Source organism: Barbus barbus (genome assembly GCF_936440315.1).
Source record: "Barbus barbus genome assembly, chromosome: 49".
Lineage (NCBI taxonomy): Eukaryota > Metazoa > Chordata > Actinopteri > Cypriniformes > Cyprinidae > Barbus > Barbus barbus.
The window spans coordinates 20,431,125-20,452,352 of record NC_136727.1 but is presented as its reverse complement, the minus strand read 5'-3'; the positions used below and the strand labels follow the sequence as shown (position 1 = coordinate 20,452,352).

Genomic DNA, 21,228 nt, shown 5'->3' with positions numbered 1-21,228 from the left:
AGGCGAACGGCCTCGTGAGATAAATTCCCTAAATAAGCGCGCTATCAGCAATTCTATCGTTTCAACAAACACAAACGTTACATTCGACCAAAATAAAGTCATTTATGTGTTGAAAGTGAATAATGTTACGCGATTCTGGCGTTAGTGCGGGTAACTAGTTCTGTTGGCGGAGGCACATTGAGGCACGGTCGTGATTCGTTGTTTCCAAATGTGTCCAGCGCGGCGTAAGTTCCGATGAGGTTTGATTGATGGACTGTAGGTGGAAACTATACGCTGCAAACTTTGTACGATGGTCGTAAAGGGCTAGTTCTGGAGGTTTGTTTTTGAAAATCACGAGCTGCCTATATCGTGGCTTTCAAACAGACACATATATCCGTCCTCAAACTCCAGATCCCGCGCGTTTAGTCTGCTGAGTTGAGCTAATGTTTGCTAGCCTAGCATATGTGAGGTAAGTTCGGTTTCGAGGGAAGCGATCTGCTGGGTTTGATCTGGGATCTCTACACCTTCTGCGGGCGATGTTAGGGGGAAACGGGACGGCCAGAGGGGCCGGGCGCTCCGGTAATGGCACGGGGTTGACCCCTCTACAGGTGGGCAGCACATCTGGGGCTTTGGGGGCCATAAACCTGCCCGACGGGGTCAGATACGACGACAGGCCGTCGGTGGAGGCTGTGCTGAGCGGCTCCGACGGAGACTCGGACTCCGGGGACGATGAGGAGAGTCACGCGGTGGGCAGGAGAGGGGTGAAGCGGGAGAGGAGTGAGATGGAGGTCGGTGCATCCTCGGGATCTCACGCGGGACTGTCGGCGGGATACGGAGGGGTTTCCACCGGGGTGGCCGGTGCTAAACCAGGCAAGAAAACGCGAGGACGGGTGAAAATTAAGATGGAGTTTATTGACAACAAGCTGAGGAGATACACGACCTTCAGCAAGAGAAAGACTGGCATTATGAAGAAGGTACGTTAAACCAGCACGTGTGTGCGTGTGCCTCTTACTGCTAGTCAAGAATTAGCTAACAGTAGTATTGTACGAGTAACATAATCACTAATACTAAACCTCCATGCTAATACTAGCACGGCAAACTGATACTCTGCTATTACATTACAGTACTGATTGTATCACTAGGTTTAAATCACTATAATTAGTCTAATACTGTAGTACTAGTGCCACTGTTGCTAGTATTATACCACTGCTAGAGTGCTATCAAGTTAGTACTAGTACTGTATTGTACACTAGTAGTTTTATATGATCGTGCTGATTCAAATATTGTAGAAATACTAGTACAAACTGTTTTAGATGATAATACTGTAGAAATATTAGTGTCACTAGTTTTATATCTATCCTGATTTTAATATAGTAGAAATACTAGTATCACTAGTGTTATTATTGTACTGATTGTAATACTGTAGAAATACTAGTGTCACTAGTTTCATATTGCTACTGTGATTCTAATACTTTAGAAATATTAGTATCACTAGTATTATTGTACTAATTCTAATACTGTTATATAATACAGATTGTATAATAATAATCTTGCACCTTCTACAGCTAAACCATATAGTACTGTACCCCATTAGTGTTTTTCATTCACTATTTACTGACTAGTAGCATATTAGTTAGTACAATTAGTAAAATGTTACTGATACTAGCGTTAATAACACTCACACTAGTTCTGTAGCAATATTTGTGATTTTCAAATTATTGTACCTTTATTAGTTCTGTATCAATTAAATTCAACTTGCTAATGCTAGTACTTTACCAATTCTAGTGCCACTGTTATATTATTGTACTTTTACTTGCTCTAAATTAATTATACCATCTCTAAATGGATTATATTTGACCATTTGTAGTACCATAGTATACTGATACTAGTGCTAGGTTATTTTATTTATACGCACAGGTAAATTTGTCTTGCAGTAAAATGACAATGACATCCATTTTTGACACACAATTTCAAAACGCATATAAATGCATGATACAAGTGCTCAGGATTTTATGAATTATATACCTAAAAATATGTTTTACCATTAGGCTGGTTGTACCATAGCACTATACACTAGTTCTGTACTAGAACGTAACCAAGTGCCGTACAATTACATTGATGGTATTACTACATCAACACTGGTGTTCATCTATACTGTTACAAGTGCTATTGCTTAGCATACTAGTGTTCTCTCACTATATTGTACTAGTTTATCATTATATACTAGTTATTTGCAACTGCTATTAAATTGTTAATGATGTTATTGGACTGTCATTGATGCCATATCAATTTAGTGATGCTAGTGCTTAGGGCTGCACGATAAATCGAAATGAAATCGCGATTAGGCAGAAGCTTCGATTGTCGTGCGTATCTTTCAGTGAAGCACAGTTCTGTGATCAGTAGTAAATCTCGCGCGGAAAGTCCAAATACGCCCTGCAGAACAAATCCAGCAAATGTCTGTCGCTGCATCTGAATAAACAGAAGATTTAACTGCTTTCATTGATTCAGTGCGACTAATAAACACACGACCACGGCAATACATGATTTATGAGTTCTTCTTATTATAATTTTCATTTTAATAAAGTATATCTATAATGCAATGCTAATCAACAATCAAGAAGCCACTTCATCTCACAGAAGGGTTTATTTCAAACACTCGACTGACGTTATGAAGTGAGTTTGGAGTAAAAACATGTTAGTAAATGTGGTGTTTTCACGTGCTTTCAGATGGAGCAGCATTTACTACACAGAGCCGTAGTTCACTGAGAAGCTACGCAAACAGCTGTCATTATCACAAACTATTTCTTTGATGTCATAATCATACGAATATATCGTCTGCGATTTTATTTTTTTGCGTAGCTTGTCAGAGAACTACAGCTCTGTGTAGTAAATGCTGCTCCATTTGAAAGCAGGTGATGGAGAATTACTACTAATCACAGAACTGGCTTTACTGATGAGATGTGCATGACAGTCGCATTCGATTACTCGTGCAGCCCTACTAGTACTTTAAGAACACTAGCACCCCTATATTCATACTAGTACTGTGCTTTTACTTGCTCCATATAAATTTACTGATATTACTGTACTAATAGTTTTACTGCTATACTGATACTCATTGTATATCAATACTGATCCTATTATAAGCTTATGAGTGCCATACGACTCCAGTTACACTAGTGCTGTACTCATACTAGCACTACACGGATAGTAGTGCCATACCACTGTGTTGATACTAGTACTACACCACCACTGTTGTTAAACTACTATTTCAAGTACTTTACTATTTCAAGTGCTACTAAAACTAGTTCTATAGAACTAAACTGGTACCAGTTTACTGTTGTGTTTACACCACACACATTTCAACAGCAAAGGCCTTAACAACATACACACTCGCTGACCACATGTACACAAACCGGAAAAGTCCTGCCTCTCAAGAGCTCTTTTCAGTTCAGTCAGAACCACGTCTGCAATTGCTGTGAGCAGCTGAGGTCTGACACTTCTGACAGGGATTCAGTTGAAGGTAGTTTCCACATCTGCTCTGACTCATTTGTCATTGCTCGCTCAATTATCATTCATTCCTGTCTCGGCAGAAATAGCCCTGATGCCTGATCTGGTTACTGCAGTGCTAGACATTGTTAATACATTTGCATATCTTGAGAACCGGCCTACTTGCAGAAGTCGGGCACGAAGGGAGTAGGCCACAGGTGACCTTCAGGAACATGTGACGGGCTTCTCTGGTATCTGTGGCTCAGTAGTTGCAATTAGTTGCACTTCTTACCAGTTCATTAATCTCCACACAATGTTCAACCACACAACATTTGTGACAATTCCAAGATGTTTGTCATTGTTGTTCAATCAATCAGTGTTAAGTTTACTACAAGCTTGTCACTTATCAATCTGTGTCCTCAGGTCATGTAAATGTCACTCTAATACAGAAGGGCTCATCGTTATCTGGCTTTTCCTCTTATTATTTCCAGGCTTATGAATTATCCACCTTAACGGGGACGCAAGTTTTGCTCCTGGTTGCCAGCGAGACAGGCCACGTCTACACATTTGCCACGCGAAAACTTCAGCCCATGATCACCAGTGAAACGGGTAAAGCCCTCATCCAGACCTGCCTAAATTCCCCTGATTCTCCGCCCCGTACGGACCCTTCATCAGACCAGAGAATGAGTGCCACGGGATTTGAGGAGACGGACCTCACCTACCAGGTCTCAGAGGCTGATGGTCTCACAGAGCCAAAGGTACATACATTGAGACATATTTTCAGTGAAGTAGTTGATGCTATGCTCATAAGTTAGGGTGCTGTTGTTTACAAGACATGATGACAGACAAGATGTATTTCACTAAGGATGCATTCTTGGGTTTATGATAGTAAAATTGATGGAGTACAACAGGTCTCAAAACATGTTGTGAAAGTTGGTAGAAAAAAGTTGAAACTTTCAGGATGCGTGGAGTAACAAATTGAATGGACCAGATGCTTTTCTTTAGAGGTGTTCGTTTAGGATCCATTCTTTTGTTCACAACAGTTAAATAGCGCACAGCAGGTCTCAAGTCATTTTTTTTATTTTGAGTAACTTGGTAGAATAAGATTGGAACTTGTTAAAGGCAGGGTAAGCAATTTCTGGAAGCCAATGTTGATATTTGAAATCACCAAAACAAACACGCCCCTACCCCAAAAGGGTCTCGCCCCTATTTTGATAGATCCGCCCCACATATATGTTGCCTACGCAACCCAGGCACGACTAGTTCTGTGAAAGCCGCTTTTCCACCGAAATTACCTGGAACAGTATGTCCCTGGAACTTTTTTTCCCCAGACCTGTTGCTGTCCGCGTTTCCATCGCGGTCTAAAGTACCGAGAAGATTAGGCAAATAGTCTGGTGACATAACGTTAGGTCTGCGCGCGTTTCTTAATACCAAGTGCGCAAATTTCGGACTTGCATCCTCGGTAGCTCAGACTTCACGAGTTAGACTTGGTGTGTGAACTCCCGCGGACGGAACGACGCAAGTCTGGTAGTTCTGCAAAGAGCAGCGTACTTGATAACATCAGTCAGCTCGCCTTGGCTGCTGCAATCTTCCTCACTGTGTTTAGAGACGAAATATATCAAACAACACTGCCTCTTTTCGTTTTCATTTAAACATATTAATAGAACAATAGAATAAAGACCAAAGATTACCTGTTAGATTTACCTAAAACAAATAATATCTTATGTTTATCCACTACAGAGACATCAGAGCCAGCGGCAAATGTCAGAAGGACTAGCCGAGGTTATGCTCCTCTCTTCGGGATACATGAGCACTGAGCGCCCGGTGATTGCGTGGAGCTCACGTCTCCGAAATCGGCGAAGCACATTTTCAAATAGGCGCTGTTTTTATAAATAAACCGCAGATTTGAGTTTTAAACAACTACATTCTCGGCTGAAATACACGCGTCCAGTGTAGGCAGGCTTTAGCTGTCGTGTCGCGGCGTGTCTGGTGTAAACACGGTGTTACTCATCGAGAAGAAACAAAGCAACCTCGGCGTCCGATCGCTTGAGTTCTCTCCAGCGCTGGAAAGCTGATCCGATATTTACACAGGTCCTACTTCATGCCTTATCGTTCTGCAGTCGTTTTCCTCTCTTTGTTTTTTATCCGCCATCTCTATCTTTCTGTCACTTGGCTCGGCTGTTCACTGAACGCCCTCTCCTCCATATCACGAGTAGACACGCCTCTTACTGCTGATTGGCTACACGTTTGTTTTGGTACTCGGCCCCGACTCAGTTTTCTAAAATGTTTTTGAAAAATTACAAACCTGCCTTTAACTTGATATAGGCCTAATCTAAAAAAAAAAATACTTTCAAGATGTATGGTGCAACAAATTGTGTGGATCAGAAGCTTTTCTTTAGGGGGTGTTCACTTAGGACACATTCTTGTTCACAATAGCTTGATGAAGCACATTGGGTCTCAAGACATGATTTTAAAAAGTTTAATTTGGTACAAAAGTTGAAATTTAATTGAAATGAAAAGTTAATTTGATGCATCATCTTAAATGATGTTCAGGACACGCAGCACAAGAAATTGTGAGAATCAAATGCTTTTCATTAAGTCCACTCACTTAAGACACAGTCTTGTATTCACAATAGCTGGCTGGAGAACAATGGGTTATGAGTTGTTTTGAAAGTTGGTAGAAAATGTGGTCAAAAAATATTGAAACTTGCTCATGTTATGCATCAAAAAAACTTTCAGGATGCGAGTCGCAATGTTGCATGGACTAGATGTTTTTCTTTTGGAGTTTGCAATAAGTATCTGGAGTACAACAGGTTTTGAGATGTGTTTTGGTAGAGTTGGTATATTTTTTTTGTTGAAAAACATTGAAACTTGTTAATTTGATGCTTTATCTTAAAAATGGTCAGGGCACATCGTGTCGGAGCACAACCGGTTTCAGATTTTGTTTTTTAAGTTTAAATTGCCAGAAAAGTTTAAACTTAATTGTTAATTTGATGATTTGACATCTTCTTAAAAATGTTCTGGACAGGTGGCACAACAAATTGCTCTAATCTAATTTAAAGCACCACTTAAAAGTATTGCTGAAAAGAAAATCAGCATTAACTCACTACTTGACATCATTAATATAGTTGGTTTGACTAGATTATTCTCATTAGACTAGTTGGTTTATTAATTAGTTGACTGTGTCAAATATTTTTTTACATGTAAATAAGTAGGGATGCACCGATACTGGTATCGATATCGGGCCCGATACTGAGCTCCTGTTCTCGTACTCGTTAAAATGCCCCGATACCAAACGCCGATACCACACACATGTGATAAGTGCCATATTCAGACAACAGAACAACAGACAGCAGAATGGCGTTATTAGAGATTAAGGATGTCTACGAAGTATATGCATGCAATGAAATGAATGTTAAACATTCAGTATTGACGCCTGTATAGCTGATGTGTGCGAGCTGATGGGCTAAGCATAGCACGCTGAGTGGATTGAGCGCGCGGCGGTGCAGATGCACGAGCTCGTCGAGTGAATATCCCTTTCTCACAGACATCACTGGATAGTTTGTAGTTGGGTCGGATATGTCAAAAACAAGTAAGTAAAACAATACACAAGTTACTTAACGGGAGGGAGGGAGAGAGCGTTGTGTGATCTTTATTGATGTTCATTTGGCTTAAAACTAAATCGTAAATATTAGACAATTTATAGGGGTATTCACTATAAACCATTTATTTTCAACCTTAAACATACACGACATTCTGGTGAAAGTGAAACTAACAGCCTATGCGCTATGTTCTGTATTTGTAACTCGCATTCTGCACCAGTACAAATACGCACAGTGCAGGATTTGATTTGTTTTGCTTGCTTCATGATTGATTATGCATTATATGAGTGAAGTGAAGTGACATACAGCCAAGTATGGTGACCCATACTCGGAATTCGTGCTCTGCATTTAACCCATCCAACGTGCACACACACACAGCAGTGAACACACACACACACAGACACACACACAGCAGTGAACACACACACACACCGTGAACACACACCCGGAGCAGTGGGCAGCATTTATGATGTTCAGGACACGCTGACAGAGTTGGGGGTTCGGTGCCTTGCTCAAGGGCACCTCAGTCGTGGTATTGAGGGTGGAGAGAGCGCTGGACATTCACTCCCCCCACCTACAATTCCTGAGACTCGAACCCACAACCTTTGGATTATGAGTCCGACTCTCTAACCATTAGGCCACGACTTCCCCAGTGGCTTTGGAATATAAATTGCAGCACGTTTCAGATGAAAAAAAGCAACTTTTATTTCTGAAAATATCACAGGAGATTTATAAGTTCAAGTTGAGCTTTATTGTCATTCCGCTACATGTGGGGACATACAGTGGAACGAAATGTTGTCTCGCAGGACCACGGTGCTACATAAGTACAGACATACAACAATGAAGTAAAAAACACTATAAACCTAACCTATACACAACTAACCTACTGACAGATTTTAACTATAAGTATACTATATATAAGTATTTACCCTATACAAACTAAAAAATAGAAGATAAAAAATACAGACTATACGAATGCTTCACATAAATACTGTACATGTGCAAAGAGAAACATTTTGATGATTTGTAGTGCATGAGCATGTAAACATACATATACTGCTGAGTCTTTTGTGGGATTGTGTACACGCAGCAGTGTGTGTAAGTGTCTAGTGCACATAGAGGAGAGTGTGTTACTACAGGTGGTTTGTACAGGCCCACTCACCTGTGTGTAGCACATTATAACCAGTGGTTCCCTGCATTATTACAGCAAAACGCGTAATTACAGTACTGAGCCGCTGCAATGGAGCAGCTCTAATGCTATTAAATTAAAGATGATGTACCATAGAGCAAAAAAATGAACAGTGAAAGTAACAAAAACTTGTAAAATACATTTTAATGGGCATAATTAAGTGTGAAAATAACCAAAGATAATATACAGTCAAATCAAAATAAAGTAAACTGTGACACATTATAACCAAAAATTCTTCATACAGTGGACTACCAGTAAAACTGATACAAATTTGGGACAAAAAATTATTCAGACCGAGTCTGGCAAAAAAACTGAAGTTGAGGTTTGCATGAAGCTGGTTTACAGCATGCCCAGGAGACTACAGGCTGTCATTGAGGCTAAGGGTGGCCCGACAGAGTATTGATAGTTGTGTAAATATTGTCATACTAACAGCTGTCTGAATAATTTTTGGTTGATTGTAATCCATTATGTACCTTTCTATCAAAGTTATCTGACATTATCAAGCTGAATTTGTTCAGAGTTCTTGTCATATTTTATTACCATTTTGTAAACTATAGCTAATAAACCGTGATAATGTGAGAAATTTTAAAGGTGTTTGAATAAATTTTGGTTTGACTATTTATTTGATAAATGAAGTTAACCAATTAACATTATACATACTCTTTTAGTTTCTGTACCCAATATTTAAATTTTTTTTACAAATGCAATGAAAATATCAGCATCGGTACTCAGTATCGGCAAGTACCAAAAATAAAAGTATCGGTATCGGGCGAGTACTGGAAAAAGTGGTATCGGTGCATCCCTATAAATAAGAATCATTCTTAATGGTTCCGTAGTCCATCATTTGAGTGGAAACTTACTCCCATTCTTGAGTTTCTTGACCTTTGCAGGTCTTGGTTTTCCAGACTACACTAGCGTGTTTTAACCTCGAAAGAAATCATGCACTGCTCTCACACAAAAAACCCTTTTCAACTATCTGCATACATCCTGCATACTCCAGTTTTGCCCACATTTAAGAAGTTAACGTCACCCCAATCATGTCTTGTATCCAGCTCTCATTGATAAGGATTAGATGCTGTCTGCATGTCCTTATATAGTCTGGTTTTCCCAGTACACTTTCTTGGCTCATGGCTGATCACATTCCGTATAAGCTGCAGCTGTTTTCACATTTGGATGACATATCCCCCCCTTTTCCCTACTGATTTAGGGCAAGCAGCGAGTGAGCATGCAGAAATGAGAAACCTGAATCTGTTTAGAAAATAAAAATAAAAAAGCAGATCCTCATCTTGAGTTGATGGCAAGCTCATCATATAGTACATGCTTTGAAAAGTCATAATGGGAATGGGATCCCTTCTTCCAAGTTTGATGGCTCTCAAATTCTCCAGGGCTTTATGACGTGGATTGGTTTTCGGTTACAGATGCTAAATATGCCAAAAGTCCCTGCAATTTGGCACTGAAATGGAACTCCGTTCGGTACCTGCATGCTGTGACGGACGACTTCTTTTCATTCATGCACACGTTCTGTGTGAAGCTTTTCCATCAACTGAAACAACCAAATACGATTGTGGTGAAGTATTCATGTAAGAAAAGTGGATTGTTTTTGCAGTGAAATATAATGTTCACCCAAAAATCATTTACTCACCTTAATGTTGTTCTAAACCTGTATGAGTTTCTTGCTTCTGTAGAATATAAAAGAAGATATTGTGAAAAATTACATTTTTTGAAGAATGTTGTTAACCAAAAAGTTGACCGTAGCCGTTGACTTTCATAGTATGGACCAAAAATACTATGGTTACCAACATTCTTCAATATATCTTCTTTTGGCCTTTCTTTTCTAAAGAAGACAGAAAATCATATAGGTTTGGAACAACATTAGGGTGAGTAAATGTCATATATGTCCATTTTGGGTGAGCCATCCCTTTGAGTGTCCTGTACATTTGGACTTAAAGCCTTGTATTCTGACATATATTTATTTATTTATTGTGTCTGCATTCTGAAGTTTTTCTTTAATAGATATAAATACTTTTTTAAAAATAAATTCAATTGAGTTTTTTCTTTTTGTTTGTTTTATTGTAGTGTAACAACTTGTTTTTAATACATATTTATTTCCTAAACCCAGTCTTTTTACAGCACAGTTTAAAAGTTTAGGGTTAGTATTTTATTTATTTTTTATTTTTTATTTTTTTTTTAAATTGATAATTAAATGGTATAAAATGAAAAGTGACAGTAAAAACTTTTGTAATGTTACAAAAGATTTGTTTCAAATAAATGCTGTTCTAATTCTTTTTTATTCATCAAACAGTTTCCACAAAAATATTAAGCAGCACAACTGTTTTCAGTATATTATAATGATTTCTGAAGATCATGTGACACTGAAGACTGGAGTAATGATGCTGAAAATACAGCTGCAGATCACAGCAATCAATTACATTTGAACAGATATTCACATAGAAGACACTGTTTACATTGTAGTAATATTTCACAAAATTATTTTCTTTTTAGATCAAATGTCTTGCTGAGCAGAAGATACTTCTTTCAAAAACATTAAAAACGTACCAAATCCAATCTTTTGACAGTAGTGTATTTAAAAGTGTAATGTAATTGTACGATTAATCTGATTCGCTCTGATCTCTCAACCAAGCTCAGTAGGACTACACAGTGATTGATTATGAGTTGAGTAGTAGCAGTGTTTGTCGTATTTCTCCCCCGTGCCCTTCTTCTTCTTCTGGAGAACAGAAATCCCTCAGTGTCGCTCAGCGCACAGGCCGGCGGATCGGTCGTCCCTGTTTCATAGGTCTGGAGGAGAGCTGCCTGAAATAGCGGCGCTCTCTCGCTGTGTGGACACCTGTTTTCCTGTGAAGGCAGCTGCCGTTCGCGGGATCCTCATGACACAATTGCCTTTATCACACGCACAGGCTCTGCTGCAATCAATAAGCCCTGCTCCGCCACAGGAACACTCTGTGGAATAAATGTTATGTGAAAATGTGACATCTTAAAAGGGACAGTTGATCCAAATATCATGTTATTTACTTGTTCCAAACACTAAAGAAGATCCTGAGGTTTCAGCTGTTTTTGTTCATATTAAGATTTTCATGGATTATTAATAATCGTATCTTTTGGTTTGTGTCCATTGGGTTTCAAATAAATACATTACAAATGCTGAAATGAGATGAAGCACCTTTCATTTGTGAAGTATTTAATTGACTGGATTATCAAATGGGCATTATTACGTTATGTAATATATAAATAAGGCTCTACAGTAAGACAGAATAAAAGCTCCTTAATTCACTCATAGGATGTTGTTAATATTAAGCCAATCTTTATCTCTTTTAATTTTATAGAATATTGTTGTACCTGTTAAACTTTAGATATTTTACAAATCTATTGTTTATTTATTTGTAAATGTTGAAATTGTGTATTTATTAAAAATAATACACCGTGAATATGTAAATAAATACTCTAAAAACAGAATAATTAAAATAAAATGATAAATGTAAACTAATGTATTATAATTTTTTATGTATTTTTAAGTACTTGTTCATTTTTTATTTATTTATTAATAATAAATACAAAATTAGTAAGTAAATAAACAAATAAAATGAGTAAATGGTTAAAATAATGATACATAGAAACAAATATATTTAGATATGATTTTTAATGGATTTAAGTATCTGTTCATTTTTTTATTTATTTATTAATAATAAATAAACAATGAGACAAAATTGATAAACTAAACATAAATATGAATAATTAAAATAAGATGATAAATAAAAAATCATCTGAATATATAGTTTGTTTTTGTTTATTTGATAATTAAATGTTATTTATTATGTATTTATTAATAATAAATACAAATAATATAAAATGAATGAATAAACTAAAAACAAAATAATAAATTAAAATAATGAAAAAATAATAATTAATATTGGTTTTGTTTATTTATTTGTTCATTTTTATTTGTTTATTTGTATTAATAAATAATACATACAAAAAAATAAAAATCTTATTTTTAATTTTAAATATTTTTAATTTTTTCCACAAATGCCAGTTTTAGCATATCTGTGCTGCATTGTGACAAAAATGAATATTGATTGAACTAAAACAGAGTTTTGCCAACGGTTTACAGTGTGGTCCCATTAGTTAATGTAGGTAAATGCACCAACTAACAATGCGCAGTAAATTTGTTAGTTTTTGATTCATTTTTAAAGTTAATTATCATTCATTATTAAAAGTTAATAAAAATACAACAGTTAATAGTTAGTTCATGTTAGCTCAGGTTCATTAAATAATATTGACAGATTCAACTTTTGATTTGAATAATATATTAGTAAATCTTAAAGTTAACATCAAGATGAATACATGAAGTGTTTTTCATTGTGAATTCAAATGGAAGCTCATTGTCAGCGGTGGTTTTACTTCTGTGTGTTGTTGCAGGAAATGATGAAGCCGACGTTCACTGCTGTCTCTTTACCCGGAGGAGGCATCAGCACCAACAGCACCACCACACAGTCGTCGGCCTCTTCCTCTCCCTCCTCGTCTTCCGTCTCCATGCACACTCAGAGCAGCACCACCTGCTGGTCGATGAATCCTCAGAGCATCTCCAGTGCGAACGGAACAGTGCTCAAGAGCTCTCCGGCGGGAGTCATGCAGCTGCCCGGCGGATTCACGCTCATGCCAGGTGGGGCTCCTCGTCATTCATTCATTTGTTCGTTGTTTGTTGCATGATGTTTATCTCACTTTCACAGATTGAGGCTTATTTGACTTTCCAGAGGGGTTTTGCATGATGCACCGCATCAGCTTGCATGACGTCTTTGTGTTTTAATACACACAAACTGTTTTGCTTGCATGTCTGCATACTTTGAATTCTGCTTTCAACTGATTTGTCTGTGTAAAGGCCTATTCACATCAAGAGTGATGCAACAGTTACTTGATTCGTAGAAAAACTTACAATATATCATTGTTTTAAAACATGACTTAATGCTCTCTTTTTTTTGTCAAAAATACTTGTAAAAAGTCCATTCTGGACACCTTTTCTTTTTCTTCTTTTTATTTTACTTTTTATTTTTTTGTGAGTCTTAAGTAAACGATCTCAGAAATGCCTGGTTAAACAAAGAAATTCTTGAAAAGAAAACCTTGAGTAATATGAAGTCTACATGCAAAAAAAATTAAATAAATACTTGAAATAAAATAAGCATTTACTGAAATAAAATATTAAAATCTTTTTATTTCAGCTTGCCAAGACAACATTTCTAATTTGAATTTCTAATAACTGTATAATTTGAATTTCTAATAAATATATATATTTATTTATTTATAAAAAACTTTATTTGTGTGTTTGTGTATTTTAATTAGTTTTTTAGCAAGTTATTTATTTATTAATAATAAACTCAGATAATATAAAATAAATCATAAATAAAAAATACTAATAATATTTGTTTTTATTACAAATGTTATTAGTATTTTTATTTATTATTTATTTTATATTATCTGAGTTTTTTATACTATAGATGTTTTTATTTTTATGATATTTATTATTTTTAAAACCTGATACAAAATCTTACTAGAAAGGATAATAGTACCTCAGTGAGACTAAAATAACACTTAATGATTAGAAATACATTTCTCAAATATCAGATCTAGCTCTAAAATATCAGATATTAGCCTTATAACAAATCAAGGTCAGTTTAGGTTGTAAAATGTCATGTGGTGCAATTCCCCAAAATCAAATAATATTTAAGAATCTTTCAATGTGTATGCTCGCATATCATTTACTTTTGACTGATGGTTACACCACTTGACATTTTTTACATATTTATTTAAAATAGTATAAAAGTTTTTCAAAAAACATGAAACCTACAAATATTACATTTCTTATAATTTGGCATTTGATTTAAACTAGAATTGTAAAATATCTACGATGCAAAGTCTTGTCTCGTCAAAATCTGCGCTTGCAGTGACTAGGCCTGGAGCGGGCGCGTGTTTGGTGCGTGGCGCTCTGCTTGGCTTGCTGAGGGTGTCGCTGTGTGTCCCGCAGGCGCTTCTCTTCCTCCTGGCACACACACTATTCCTCTCAGTCAGCTGCAGACACACTCTCTGGCCATACAGTGTCCACAGACGCAAAACAGCAGCAGCTCCTCTGCCGCCGCCGCTGTCCCCGCACACACACAAGCCGGCACACAGGCCACGCTCTTCCGCCTGCCGGCCGCGGTCTCGCTCTCAGGTCAGTGCTTCCTCACACTCTCTGTGAACCCTCTGCGCTCCACGACCTGCATGCTACAGCGGTCTCAAATGTGCTCGTCATAGCCATGCCACTTCAAGCCAGTTTGTGTTACTTTAACACAAAAAACAAGTGATAATTTGAAATTATTATTATTATTCGAAAATTGAAAGTTCAATGTATGAATTATTTTAACTGTGTGTGAATTTTACTCTAATTTTACATCACCAGTAACAGTTCATGTATTATGTAATTATTAAATGAGCAATATTTGTTACTAAAATTAATAAAAATCATTTGCACTCGGCTGTTTAGGGTAGTGCACAAGTCTGTATAGAAAAAAACTGTTGCACTTTATTTCATATTCATGTTTTGAAGCCTCTATTATTAAAGACAATTCATTTTGGTAACACTTTACAATGAGGTGTCATGAACAAACAATGAACAACTGTATTTTCATTAACATTAATAAATGTGTTATAAATGCATTGTTTGTTGTTCATGTTAGTGCACGAACTAATATTAACACACACAACTTGTGATTTTAATAATGCATCAGTAAATGCTGAAATTAACATGAAGATTAATAAATGCTGTAGAAGTATTGTTCATTCTTAGATCATGTTTACTAATGTTCTTAACTAATGTTAACTAATGAACCTTATTGTAAAGTGTTAACCATATTTTAAACTATATGTCAGTTAGGGCAACATTTCTAATTTGTTTAGGGTTTCATCTAATTTATTACCTTTTTTTCCAAAAAGATTTTTTATTTCAGTTTGTCATTTTTGTACTTATTTCAGGTAGTTACCATGGCAACTTTTTATTTGTTTGTTTTTGTTTCTAAGTTAGTTTTTCATCAGATATTTTAAGTATGCTGCAAGTTTTTTTTTTTTTGTCATTTTCTAGTATAAATATCTAAAAATTGTTGAATCAATACTTGACAAGTGAAATGACTTAAGATATTATGTCTTGTTTTCTGAAAAGAAAGTCAATTTTATTAGTTTTTGCTTAAAACAAGCAAAACTATCTGCTAATGTTTAGCCTTTGAATTAAGATTTTTTTTCTTACCCCACTGGCAGATATTTTTGCTTGTTTTCTGAAAAGAAATGGTCAAATTTGGTTAGTTTTTGCTTAAAACGGCATAATATCTTAAGTCATTTCACTTGTCAAGTCTTGATTCAACAATTTTTATTTTATTTATACTAGAAAACAAGGCAAGAATACTAAGAAAATAATTTTTTTGCAGTGTATTTATTAATTAGCTTTAATTTTTATATGCCGTTTTAATCTTAGTTTAAATTTTAGTTATTGTCTTGTCATTTTTATTAGTTTGTTTTCTTTTTTGCTTTAATTTTTTACATTTAAGTACTTCAACTTATTTGTATTTATTTAATTTAGTTTGCAAGGTAACATTTCTAATTTTTAGTTTTTTTTTTAAAGTTTACATTTGCCACCTAATATTTATTTTAATCTCAGCTTTATTTCAATGAAAATAATTTTGAATGGTTTATTTTTACCGTGGTGCATTGATTCACGCATGTAATTATGGGCAGTATGAAGTGCACTGAGGATGTGTCTGTGGTTTGTGTGTCAGGTGGTGCGATGGCTCAACAGTTACAGGCCATCCAGGTTCACCCCAGTCCTCTAAGCAGTGACAGCAGTCCAGAGATCTGCCAGACCTCCAGCAGCTCCACTGGTACTTACAGCATCACCCTTTCTTACGCTCAGATACTGCTCTGATCAGTGACTTCAGTAAGACGTCTCCTCTCTCTCTCCCACAGCAAGCCACACCGCTACCATAGTCACTTCCTCAGTGCCTTCTTCAGTGGCAGGTCACATGATGTACCCTGGAGCGCACGTCATGTATGCTACATCCACCCCTAACCTTGCCGACGGGGGTCTGACTGTGCTCAATACCTTCTCACAAGCACCCGGCACGATGCACATGTCCCACACATCAGCCCAAGACTCAGGTCAGTCAGACCCTCACGGTGTGTCTAAATGCACAGACAACACTGAAAAGTCTGGAACTTGTAATTATGCTAATTCCAACATTTTGAACACACTGTAATTTGATTGTTTTGGTTGTGTTTGGGTGCAGTTCCTCAGATGTTTCTCACGGGACCTCCTGGAACTGTACAGATCCCAGTTTCAGCCGTTCCACTACATTCGGTAATATAGCTAACAATAAAATAAATGTCGAGAAATGCTCTGTTTCTTTGCCTCGCACGCTGTAAATGTTTTGCATTGTTGTATCCAAAAGTTTAGTGGGTTTTGTTTGTGAGAGTAGCATCTGAAGCAGGCCTATTAAAGTTCTAGTCAGTAGAAACAATAGTTTTTCTTGAATCACACATTTTCTCGTAATGTTTTTTTTTTTTTCAAAACTTCTCAATATTAAGCTTATTCTTAAAACATTACGCATTTATTCTCAGAATAGTAAAATTTTATTCTTTAAACACTGATTTTATTCTCCTAAAACAAAACAACTGTATTTTCATAGCATTGCCCTTTTTATTTTTTGACAAATATTGTAACGTTATAATTTAAAACAAAAAATTTTTCATAACATGATTTTCTTGTCAAACTGTACAACTTTATTTTTAAACTACTGTGACTGTTGTTGTAATGCTATATTTATTCTCATAACATTAGGCCTTTAATTTGTGATTTTATTCTTATTACATTATGCCTTTGTTCTTGTAATGTTACAAGACTGTTCTCAAAACATTGCAGATTTATTCTAGTAACACTATGCCATTATTTCCAAAACATTGCCCCTTTATTCTTTTGTTCTTATAATGTTTTGACATTATTCTCACTACACATGTGTATTTGTATTCACAACAATTTAGTTTTTGACTTTTCTCAAAACATTCGAACTATTCGTATAATGTTGTGACCACTATTTTAATAATAGTATGACTGGCAGTTAGCAAAGTGCTGTTACGTATGCTTATGAAGACGGATAAGAGTGCGCAGTAATTGGGCTCTAATTCAGTTTTGTTTGTTCTTTCAGATGTTAATAAACCAGCAGCCCACCGGTAGCAGCAGCGCCACCCTCACGGAGCTGCGGGTGGTGAATCTGGACAATCCCAAAGGAGACTGACCCGTAACACGAGGCCGGTGTGACCGTTCACTCACACTGATATTCCAGGGATCACTCATGCCATGCAATCAGACTGCCATTATATTTATTACTGCCTTCTCGCTGCGTGGGGTTCACAAGCCCCTCACATACATCTATAGTGAAGGATGATCGCGTCTCCTCACGGACTCGTTGTGGTGGGTAGTGTGATAATGGATGAGTTTTGTTCGCGTGCTTCTATACTTCAGGATTTCATAGAGACGTCTGCTGGGTCTTCACCTGTTTTTGCAAAAAGATGTACGATTATGTTCACTTTCAGTAAATTCAAACCTCTTTGCTGTACAACAGTTGAAGGATCTTCAGTTCAATCTTTCTCTTTTTTTTTGGGAATGCTTCTTTTGATCTGATTTGTAATTCATTTTTCTTTTGAGGTCAAAAATGGATTCTTTCCAGAATTGATGTTGTGAAATCAGCTCTTTGGTATAGTTTCAATGGCGGTTTGAGTGTTGTTTATCGCTTTAAGGAATGTTTCACTCAGAAAGGACGATTCTGTCCAACCTTTCCATTTAAATAAATGGTGACTGATGCGGTCGAGCTCCAAGTACCACATTTTTAGAGCTCAATAGCACCCATCATATAACCATCATCAGACTTGGAAAGACATGAGGAGGAAATGATGTGTGAACTTGCTCTAAAAGTAATGCTGGATACTCTCGCACTGCCATCAACACTCACTAGGGGCTTCATGTACAGTTTGAATTGATCATGTCTTTAAAATACAATTTTTCACCCTCATTACTTTATCTATGGCCTTTATTCAATTGACCCTTCGCTGGGAGTTTGACAGGCGATCTGACCAATCATAACACCAAATCTGCCATTTTGTCCGACAAACCAGACAGAGTAGATTAACTTCGGTATACTTTAACTTGAAAAATGTGTATTGATGTCTTTCTGCGGTTGAAACAAGATACTTTCTAATGTGCATTCATGGTTATTTTGTGCTATAACTAGTATTATAGCACAGCAGCTTGATCTGAGATGACAAATTAAAGAGCCACAAAACGGTATTTATTGTTTGAATTTCTTAAATTACAAAATTTGAAAGCTGAGACTTTGTTTCTTACCAAAAGGTAACCTGCTCTGTCTTGTCTTTTGGCACGTAGTCAGTTTCCTCTTTGCTCCGCGATGTATTTTTCATGCTGTGAGAACTTGGTTGGACATAACAGAGGCGAGTCTTTGCGAAGGGTCAGTTACAAGTTATAGGACACCCTAAAATAATCAGATTATTTCTATGTGCTGCTATAATTTGGATTTAAACATGATCCGTACTGCAAAAATGTTGGGAAAATATTGCATGTCATTCCATGTTGTAATGCTGTGCCAAACTATACTGTACATCTCAATAGCTGGAGTTGAATCTAGCTGTCAGAAGTCGACTTTTCTGCTTCAAGGCTTCACATGCTTTCACTTTTTATGATGCTGTAAGAGAAAAACACTGACTTGCATTTGCACTGCATGACAACGTACCGAAAACGGCGGTGCTGCGCAATCACAGGTGAATAAATGATGTGGATTGTGCTCTCGTGGCTTAGTTAGTTTACCAAAATATTCAAATACATGATGGATCTGCTACTAGGTACTAGAATGGCTTTTCACTGAAATAACTTAAATCAAATGTAGTAAAAGTGTTTATATGTGCACCCATATATTAATATTGTAAAGTTTTTTTCTTTAATTTGTCACTGTTTATTTGTTTATTATTTCATTTGGATTTCTTGCGGCATCCAAAGGGCTGTAAATCTCAACTTGTGTATACGATTCATTTGGTTTTTCTCCACAGATTTCACTCATTCAGACTGCAAGTTTGGACCATAAAGCCTTTTTCTCGAACTGTTAACCCGATTTAAATGGACCATGGCAATACCGAGAGTTTCAGGAATGACGTTGTCTTTTCAGTTCGTGGATCTGAGCACAACATGGCCTGTTTGACCAGCGCGAACCGGATAACGAATGAAAAAAACATTGTGGGATTTATGAAGCGGCCAGAACAAAAGTATTTGACTGTTTTATTCCGTTTTAATGCGTTTTAAGTCCAGGGGAAGGCTTTCTTGAGTTGTTTATGTTCTTGGATGAATTTCATGAATGCTTTCAAGAACTTGTCCAGGTCATATTTCACTCCAGTCTAAAAGAACAAAAAATATTTTGCATTAAGTATTAAAGGAATAGTTCACCAAAAATGTAAAATTACCTTAAAATGTACTCATGCTCAGGACAAGATGTAGATGAGTTTGTTTCTTCATCAGATTTGGAGAAATGTAGCATTGCATGACTTGCTCATCAATGGATGCTCTGCAGTGAATGGGTGCCGTCAGAATGAGAGTCCAAACAGCTGATAAAAACATCACAATAATCCACACCACTGTTCATCAAATAATGCCTTGTGAAGTGAAAAGCTGCATGTTTGTAAGAAACAAATACATCAAGATATTTTAAACTTTTGCTTTGAGGAAAAATATTATCTTATTCTGACGGCACCCATTCACTGCAGAACATCCACTGGTGAGAGAGTGACGTAATGCTACATTTCTCCAAATCTGATTTTGGGTGAACTATTCCTTTTAACTTTATTTGTTTTTGTCTTAAGACATTTTAAACCACCTTTTTGCTCGGTTCTGATTCAGAAATAAAATGATAAATTGCAAGGTGGTTTGATATTGTTAGCATTTGTTAAATAGCTTTTAATTAATAAGATATATTTGTACTGTATTACAGTAATAAATCACCTTTTGAGAATATTGTCAAATATTTTCACAATGCAAAAAATAATAAAGTGGTTTTGCTTTGTGAAGTGTTATTCTGATTTTTGTTTTTAATTTTTTGAGTGGAATATGACCTGTGTGTTTGACTGTCTTTATATCGGCTGTTAAAGTATGAAATTGTGTAAACACTAGAAGAAAGTGTTGAATGTACCATACTGTATATGGCCTATTGTACATAATCTGATTTCTGACTTCAACTGTAAATGGCTCATATGGCTGCGTTTGAAATGAGTGTTTCTGCACCCTGGATATATTCAGTGGACCGTATCGATTAGTTTTAATGTGAAGCACAGACGTCGTCAGTGCTGGTGTTTTTCCTTTAGCAGTGTAATGAAACCTTTGCTTTATGTTCATTATCTTCTACAGTGCCATTTTCTGAAGAATTAGTTTTTGTTAGATTGTTTGTTTTTGTATTACTTGCTGGGATAAGTTTTAATTTGATTTCAAATTTAAGTTGATCTTATGAACAATGAAAGCGAATACATACTTGTAAAAGAAATGCTGTAATTATGTATAGAGCTTTCTTTTGTAATAAAAGAAAGATTTGAGAATAATTTTACACAAGCTGGACATCGTGAGTGATGCATTTTAAAATAGTGTAATGTTTTCATGTAAATCAACTTTTGTCAAATTGGTCCGATGCAGACATATTGCTCATACTACATACTTGTATTATTTTTAAAGTACGTTCACTGTGCCTAGTATGCACATTTTTGTTTCTAACTATATTTAACACAATTTGAATACTGTGTCCCAAAATGCAGTGCACTTGACTTTCCATTTAAACTTTACAGTTAGTATCTGAATGTTATCAAATTTACGTGTTAGTAATGACACGGGATAGT

General features: G+C 36.3%; 1 protein-coding gene across 2 annotated transcripts; it reads left to right on the top strand.

Moving 5' to 3' along the window:
* Window positions 1-190: 190 nt before the first annotated feature.
* Window positions 191-20,932, top strand: LOC306867181 (serum response factor-like). Of its 2 annotated transcripts, XM_079412757.1 has the most exons (8): window positions 191-953; window positions 3,957-4,223; window positions 12,691-12,934; window positions 14,291-14,476; window positions 16,071-16,172; window positions 16,258-16,449; window positions 16,578-16,648; window positions 17,493-19,319. In XM_079412757.1, the coding sequence occupies exons 1-8, from the start codon at window positions 516-518 to the stop codon at window positions 17,580-17,582; spliced, it is 1,590 nt and encodes a 529-aa protein (XP_079268883.1). In that variant the 5' UTR covers window positions 191-515; the 3' UTR covers window positions 17,583-19,319. The 2 variants fall into 2 exon arrangements, with proteins under 2 accessions (XP_079268883.1, XP_079268884.1); XM_079412758.1 differs by lacking the exon at window positions 14,291-14,476 and having other exon boundaries at window positions 17,493-20,932.
* Window positions 20,933-21,228: the final 296 nt, after the last annotated feature.